This window comes from Apis dorsata, unplaced genomic scaffold, assembly GCF_000469605.1.
Source record: "Apis dorsata unplaced genomic scaffold, Apis dorsata 1.3 scaffold_815, whole genome shotgun sequence".
In the NCBI taxonomy this organism is placed as follows: Eukaryota; Metazoa; Arthropoda; class Insecta; order Hymenoptera; family Apidae; genus Apis; species Apis dorsata.
The window spans coordinates 263,975-272,502 of NW_006263952.1; the positions used below are offsets into that span (position 1 = coordinate 263,975).

The 8,528-nt window shown below is 21.4% G+C and overlaps 2 protein-coding genes across 8 annotated transcripts in view; one reads left to right on the forward strand and one right to left on the reverse strand.

Moving 5' to 3' along the window:
* Positions 1-894: 894 nt before the first annotated feature.
* On the forward strand, positions 895-2,709 carry LOC102680190 (46 kDa FK506-binding nuclear protein). 2 transcript variants are annotated; one of them, XM_006623125.2, is made up of 5 exons: positions 895-989; positions 1,098-1,126; positions 1,324-1,413; positions 1,552-2,434; positions 2,525-2,709. In XM_006623125.2, exons 1-5 carry the CDS (start codon positions 910-912, stop codon positions 2,604-2,606), a joined length of 1,164 nt encoding a protein of 387 aa, XP_006623188.1. In that variant the 5' UTR covers positions 895-909; the 3' UTR covers positions 2,607-2,709. The 2 variants fall into 2 exon arrangements, with proteins under 2 accessions (XP_006623188.1, XP_031369843.1); XM_031513983.1 differs by lacking the exons at positions 895-989; positions 1,098-1,126 and adding an exon at positions 1,193-1,262.
* Positions 2,710-4,054: 1,345 nt separating this feature from the next.
* The window catches only part of LOC102679713, a 7,635-nt gene continuing 3,161 nt past the window's right edge, over positions 4,055-8,528 (reverse strand). Inside the window, exons 2-8 of one of the 6 annotated variants that reach the window (XM_031513980.1) lie at positions 8,054-8,148; positions 7,578-7,692; positions 6,554-6,731; positions 5,920-6,104; positions 5,481-5,794; positions 4,660-5,390; positions 4,055-4,430 (exon numbers count right to left, since the gene is read on the reverse strand). In XM_031513980.1, coding sequence (XP_031369840.1) covers positions 4,149-4,430; positions 4,660-5,390; positions 5,481-5,794; positions 5,920-6,104; positions 6,554-6,622 — 1,581 coding nt within the window. In that variant the 5' untranslated portion in view covers positions 6,623-6,731; positions 7,578-7,692; positions 8,054-8,148 and the 3' untranslated portion in view covers positions 4,055-4,148. Of the gene's footprint in view, positions 4,444-4,659; positions 5,391-5,480; positions 5,795-5,919; positions 6,141-6,553; positions 6,732-7,577; positions 7,693-8,053; positions 8,149-8,528 lie in introns of those variants that run through there. The other 5 variants (XM_031513979.1, XM_031513981.1, XM_006623124.2 and 2 more) reach the window with 5 other exon arrangements.

Genomic DNA, 8,528 nt, shown 5'->3' on the forward strand with positions numbered 1-8,528 from the left:
TAAATTATTTTCTTTATAATATATAATATATACGCTATTAATATTTAAAAATTCATAAACAAATATGTAACTCATTTCTATATTGCTATTTATAGTATATATTTAATGTACTATTTTTAAATTATATGTTTCTTATAAATAATATCACATTTTTCTAATTATCTTTGTTCCAATTTGACTTGAGGATTTTTACAGATCACGTCTATAAATATATATAATATATACACTACATAATATATAATATTTAATCATATATAGTATAATATCATAAAAGTTAATTTACCATCACATGAAAACGTACCTTAAATGAAATACTCACATATATAATTATTAGATTTACAATCTTTCTTAATCATAGCGAAAAGAGAAGAAAATTTTTTTAAATTTTTTTATACAATTATATATATATAAATTAAATTATATAAATTAAAGTACTAATTAAACAAGTATCAATTTCATTTTAAAAAGCTATTAATTAATTTTTTGAATTATGAAAATAAAAAAACAAAAAAATAATTTAATAAAAAAAAAATTATTATTATTCAGAAATATATATGATATTTTACATAATTCCAAATCAAAACAAAATAATTTAATTCATATCAAATAAATATCCAGAAATATTTATAATTATTTATAAAAAATATTTATAAAAAAATTACAAATAAAATAAAATTTTGAAAATTTCGAAAAATGGTCACTTTAATAATAAATTTTAAATCTATACAACTTTATTGATAAAAAGTATTATTTATTAATATTTAATTTTAATTATTAAAAATAGAAAAATAATTTATTAAATTTTAAATTTTATTTATTAAAATTTATTAAATTTTTATCACTGTTACTAAAACATAATCTATAAAAAATTTAGTTCATGACATAAACTGACTTAGGTAACGGCGCTGTATGAAGTCTAAGTTGTTCATTACTTGGCGCGAGGTCATAGAAGTACCTGATATATGTAATTGGTCGTACAAACTCAGTGTGTGTGTGTGTGTATATATATATATATATATTATATATATATATGTATATTATCAATTTATTTGCATATAAAGTTTAATTATTAATATTTCATTTCTCTACTGTAAAAGTTATATAATTACACACAAAATGTTTTGGGGTAAGCATAATCATTAAAGTCAAAATATCTGTGACGAAATCCAAAATTTGCCGGTATGGACTGTTTTAAAATGGCGTCGCCATGTGGTTTCGAAAAACTACTGCTGTATTGCAAACAAAAAATTTCATTAAAAATAGTATATATGTAATAATTTATAAAATTATATAATAATAATAATTTTCTATTCTTTTTTTTAGGTTTAATATTAGAACCAAATAAGCGATATACGCAGACCGTTGAAAAATCATTCCATGTATCAATGGCCAGTTTAAATCTTTCAACAGCCGGTAAAATTACGTTGTATACAAATTTTATTCATAAAAATTTAGAAAATAAATTATTCTATTATTTAAAATATGTTAATTTAAAGTATTGAATTATTTTTCTATCTCTATCTAAATCATTTCAAATTTTATTGATTATAGATGACAATGTGGTACAAGTAATGTTATATTATGAAAATAGTAGTTATTTATTATGCAATTTAAAAAAGAGCTCAACATGGCAGGTACCACTTGATTTAAATTTTCAAGAAGGAACTACGATAGCATTCATATGTCATGGCCATGGTCAGGTTCATTTAACTGGTTATTTAATACCTGATGAGGATTTGGATTTAGATGAAATAGAAGAAGAAGAAGAAGATGAGCAGGTACCACAATTACTTGACAAACAATCTAAGAGAAAAGCTACAGATTCTTTAAAAAATGAGAAAAATGTTAAACGTCTTAAACAAGAAATTGAAGCTGAATCTTCTGATGAAGATATAGAATTAGATGGAGTAAATGAAGAAAATGACTCTGATGATTCTGAAGAAGATGAAGATTCATTATTAAATGAAGAAGAAACTGAAGAAGATGAAGAAGATGAAGAAAAAAATGAACAAAATGAAGAAGAAAAAAAGGTAAAAATTCAACAAAAAGATAAAAAAAATAAACAACAGCAACAAAAAAAAAGAGAAGATAAAATAATAATAAATGGAAAAGAAATAAAACAAGAAAAAAATAAAGGAGAACAACAACAAAGTGAAATGAATGTTCAAACTGATCAAAAAAAAAGAGTAGTAGAAGGTGGAGTACAAATAGAAGAATTAAAAATAGGTAATGGCTCTTTTGCTAAGAATGGAAAATTTGTATCTGTATATTATGTGGGTCGTTTGAAAAATGGAAAAAAGTTTGATGCAACAACACATGGAGATGGTTTCAAATTTAGACTTGGAAAAGGTGAAGTAATTAAAGGATGGGATATTGGTATTGCAGGAATGAAAGTTGGAGGAAAACGTCGTATTACAATACCTCCAGCTATGGCGTATGTGTTATTTATTACTATTTATAAACTAAATATATTTTTTTGTTTTAGATATATTATTATTTCTTACAAACAATATATTTGTTATAGATATGGTGCAAAAGGTTCACCACCTGTTATTCCTGGTAATAGTACATTAATGTTTGAAGTGGAACTTAGGAATGTACATTAAAATTTCTGAATAAACTTTTTATTGATATTTAAGTGTTTGTTAAGTGACATATAATGTATTTTAAACTAATAAACGTAATATCCTTTTTTATTACTTAAAAAGAGTTCAATTTTATTCAAAATACGATGTAAGATAGTAAATAATTATATTAAAATATGAAGTAATGTATGAATTTACATATGTTTTATATTTATTGTAGATAATATACATAACATATCATTGACATATAATAATAAACAATTTGCATGAAATAGAATATTAATTTAAAAAATTGTAAACTGAAATATAAAATTTAATTGATTATGCAATAAACTATTAAATAAAAATAGTGTTTATGAATTTTAAAGCTTTTTAATCAAATTTTTTATTTTCTTTTTTTGACCATGATAATGTACAAACTCCATTTTTACATTCTTTTACCAATTGTTGTTCATTATTTATTAATTCTTTTTGTTTGTTTCTAAACTGCCACCATTTTATAAATAATGGTTGTATCAAAAATCTCCATATAATGAGAAATATTGGTATAGCTACACATGGTACACATACCATTTTTTATTTAAAATCTGAAATAATATAGGTTATAGATAATATTATAACTAATAAGTAATTCGATAAATATTTCATTTTTTCATATAATATTCATTTTCACAATAATTGATATAGATAAAAATTGAATTCATACCTTAAATCAGACAAATAAAATTTTTATTATTGACAAAACGATTAAGTAAATAACTGAGATAATGCGAAAATATATAAATCAATATAACCTTTATGTTAAGTATTAAATTTAATTTTTTAATTATATAATTTATTTTACTATTTTAAATATAAAAGAATTATTAACACTTTATTAATATTAATACTTTTATTAAGACTTCAATTTTGCATATATTGTTTTTTATAATAATAATAGATCATCAAGTTATATTTGACATTACTTGTACTGTACACTCATTCGTAAAAGCATGCGCAATTATTGATTTTAATAAATAATTTAAATAATTTAAATAATTGTGAATAAAAATTTTTTTCATTAAAATATATATTTTTTTAAATAAGTATTTTATAATTATTAGTTAAATATTATTAATTTAATAAAAACAGTGAATTATAAAAATGTAAATAATTATACTAAGAGAAGAATAACATTAATATAAAAATTACATTTTTTATTTATTTAAATTTATTATCATATAACTTGAATATTTATAAATAATTTTCATTTTAATTGTTTATTGTCATTAATTGTCATTTTAATTATCGCTCAATATTTATTTTTTATTCATTATTATTTATTTATTATTTTATTTATTTTTTATATATATTGCATATTAATATTTATATGTGAGAACATGGTCACAGCCATATATTGTCAACAGGATTTAAATCCTGTTAATTTAACTTAGTAATATAAGGTACTAAAAATACGTAAAGTACTTGGGTAAGGTACTAGAAATAAAGCAAGTATCAGTCAATATATTTACTATTATAATAGTTAGAGTATTTCGATTAAGTTTTTATCATTTGTAAATAACATTACATACTTCCAAATACTTTACGACCTTTCGTTACGGATAAGGAGACAATGACAACACTTAAAACAAAAAAGACTAGTCCAAAGAAGGCAGTTAAAACTCTGCACCATTGTCGTTTCCGTTTTGCTTTTGCAATTACATGACCCAAACGTTCTGCTCGTGAAACATCAAGCGTGAAATCTAAATTTTCAGCGAATCCTTGCATACGATAATTCCAATTATTTTTATTGGATGAGAAGATTCTATCTTTGTTGAATGAATCACCATCACTGCACTCCAACTGCTGAAACATTAGTCTTGATACGTTTGTTACATTGACATTGTGAATATTGTTATTTGCACTGTTATTATATACAAGAAAAACGTACATTATATTCATTTAATTATTTATTCAAAATAAATATTTTTGTCTCATATAAAGATATGTTCATTCATTAATAAAATCACATTATTAATAAAATTATAAAAATTTATCTGAATTAATTTTATAATTTAAAAATATATAGACTTACCTTAGAATATTCTGGATCATTAGAAATAATTTTATTCCGATCTTGTTTAGTTTCTTCATTGATATTAATCGTTTCTTTTATATCATTTTTAATATAACGATTCATATATACATTTTTTATTTTTTTATTATGAAAAATTGAATGATTTAAGCATTTGCAACCATATGATTTAGAATTATCTATATTGTTTTGTAATAATTCTGATTTTATTTTTTGGTATTGATTATCCATTAAAAGCATAAGAGGACTTTCTTTTCTCTTCAATTCATCACTCATTGTATTTTCTTGGTCATTTTTTGAAGATAGAAATCTACGAGTACGTTCACAAGTACATAAGCAAGTATACCAAGGATTATATAGATGAGAATTTCGTGTATTATTATAAAGTTTTGAATTTACTGGATTGATTTTCGATGATGAATTTTTATTACAACTTAACTCATACGGATTGGTATCGTTTAAAAATGATCGTTTGCTTGATAAAAATGAAGAATTATGATAAACATATTCGTAAAACTCCCCTTTAAAATCAATTCTTTGCGCAATCTGATATGAAATATTTTGTAATATTTCTTCTGGTGTCATAATATTTTTTCCTTCTATCATGGAATCCAGTGTTTGAGATAATTCAAGAAGAACTTCATGTGCTGACATATTTATAGATTTTTCATAATGCCAATCGCAATATGAATAGCTATATGCGCAACAACATCCGCAATATGTGTATGAAGCTATTATAAATTATAAATCACAATATGAACATTTCAATATTTTTAATGTAAAAAAGAACCTATTCTTTATACAAAAATATCATTACTTACTATCATATTCAGGATTTTCGTTATTTTGATAAAGATCGCGCGAATTAAAAAATGTCATCGGCCAAATAGGACGTGGAATTGCCTCATGAATTATAGCAAGTCCTCCATTGGATTGGTTTTTCATTGTTATACCTCGAAAAAAATTTTGATTGGAAATTGCTGATGTATAACAAGAATATGAACCAGCTGACAATGGTAGAGAATGATTGGAATAACTGGAAGTTCGGCAACATTTTCTTAAATTATTTCGTGTTATAGTTGACAAACCAGTTACAAATCTTGAAACATAAGCATCTAACGAGTCAGCTTCTATCCTGAAGATAATTTCTTCTACTTTATTTTAACATTTATTTATCATATAATTTCAAAGATTATTTATAATTTATATTTTGAATAACAATTTATATATTGCAGTAATAAACAAAGAAATTTAATTTACCATTCTATCTCGTGTAAATCAGCTCGTGGTATAGCATATAGATTATTGTAAGCAAATCTTTCATTCGATGGATGTAAAGACAACTTCGTAATTTCACTGTCAGAATTAATTTGGTTCTCATCTGAAACTGCCAAGGCCGTTGCGATTGCCGCATTACAATAAAATTTCCCGCGTTCCAGCATTCTCTGTTACGATTCAATAATATTTCCTATGTGAAATTTCTAATGCATGAAATTTTAAAAAACTTTGTTATGTAACTTCATTATGTAACTTTGTATTTTTAACAATGTCATCAATTTATATAGAATATTAATAGTGTGTTAATTATAAAGATTGTTAATATATTTATAGAATTATTACTTTTTGTAAAAACCAAAACAAATATAAAACTTAGTATATAAAAATATCGGTTTAAATTTATTTAATTATAAACAATTTTAAATTTATGTTAAACGAAATGAAAGATAAACGAATAAACAATGCTATCAATTGAACTTTTAAATTAATTTTTTTTTATATTTAAAAAATTTTATATATATAATATATCTCTTAAAATTTATTTATTATTAAAGAATAATTTTGATAATTTGTTGAATATATTATATAAATAATGTTCATATTTATGCATTTATACCTTAATTTGTGATTGATAATTGCTACTGCATAAATCAGATGCAGGTTCATCCAATAACCATCGCTGCATGCTCGTCTAGAATAATTGACTTCGAACAAATAGTTGTTTGCTTTCATTCTTAAATTCCTTCATTTTCATTAATATTTCAACATTTTTTTATATCTTCTTAATATTATCACTGTAAAATATAATATAAATATTATTTTCAATATAATTATTATTTAAGCATCAATATAAAGAATGTATTTATTAAATTTTATAAAACTGATTTATTAAACTCTGTTTAAATTTATAAAATTACTATTTTGTAATTTATCATTAGTATATATTTATAGAAAAAAAATTATAATTTAACAAATATTATATAATTGATTAAGTTAACATTATAATTTAAATTTTTTTAAATTCGAAATTCTAACTATATAATCTGATTTATTAGAGAGAAATCTTTTTGAATAGATACTTATTGGACATTAGTATTGATGCGAAGGATGTTCCAAAGTTTCAAGGTCGCTTTCACATTTGTCATGTTCACGTAAGAAACATGAAATAAATATTACGTTATTTAGGACATTTTTTATAAACCGATGAAAATATAAAATAATGCAAAATTTTTATAAATTTTTATGCTTTATTATATAATTTTTTGAAAAACAATTTTGTCATTATTTAATATTTTTTATATTGATATTCTTATTTTCATATTCTTACATTCTTTAAATTTTAAATAATTGACTATTTTATAATTCAAAATGATATTAAAGTGCAACATATTAATTTTATAATTATGATTTTATTATAATTTAATATTTATAGTTATGAAATATTGTAATTTAAAAGATTAAATATTATAATAAAATTATATTTAAAAGATTAAATTGTTATAATAAAATAAGTTTTAAGTAAAAAACGAATATTTAAAAATATTAGATAAAACTGAATGTTTAATGAGTTGATAATTATAGTATTTCAAAAGTATGGTTCATGTATATACAAACACATATAAACATGGTACTCCAATTACCTGGTACCATGGATCAGTGTACACACCGTAGCGCCCAACACTCTGCATTCCGCCTCTTTTAGTCGACCACTTTCACGTCACTATAGCTCACTGTCTGATGTTCACGTATTACACCCTGGAATGTCAATTGATATTACGTTAAAAGTCTTATACTTGGAGAAGAATATAATTCCAATCAAAAGTTTGTTATTACATAGATACATTATATAATTGAACAATTTTTATATAGAAATATATAAATTATTATAAATTAATAGATATTAAATTCATTATATATTTTGTAATTTGTACTTATTTTTATTAAGTGATTTTATTTATTTCTTTATTTGATTTTCTTTTTATTTTATAATTTTACGATTTTGATTTTTAACAATTTAAGATAATAATAAACATTTAACCATATAGCATATATTATAAAAAATTGTAGAAAACTTGAGAAGTCTGCAAATCAAAGTTACAAAAAATATTTAACTTACGAACTTTCACTCGCACTTATTCAGGTTTGTCATATGAAAACGGACTGCTCCATGATTCGAAAATAAATTCCGCAATTCTCCGTTATATTACTTTCCTACATTTGAAAGGAGCAAACTTGTTTTCTTAATTCTTAATTACCAGATCCGAAAAAAATTTTTTTATATCCATTTTCACGACTTTATATGAAAATGCTATGTATAATTTATAATTAAATAAATCTTTTCCTTATTTTTTTTCGTTTTGTTTTTTTTCTTTTTTTATTTTTTTTTATAAAATTAATAAAAAATTTGTTTCATATTCATTTTGAAATAATTTTGGAGATTTAGTTAATTATAAATTATATTATAAAAATATATAATATATAATATATAAATATAAATTATATAAATTATAAATATTAATAAATTATAAATTATTTAATTTTAATTAATATAAATATATTAAATATATTTAATTAATATAAATATAAATATT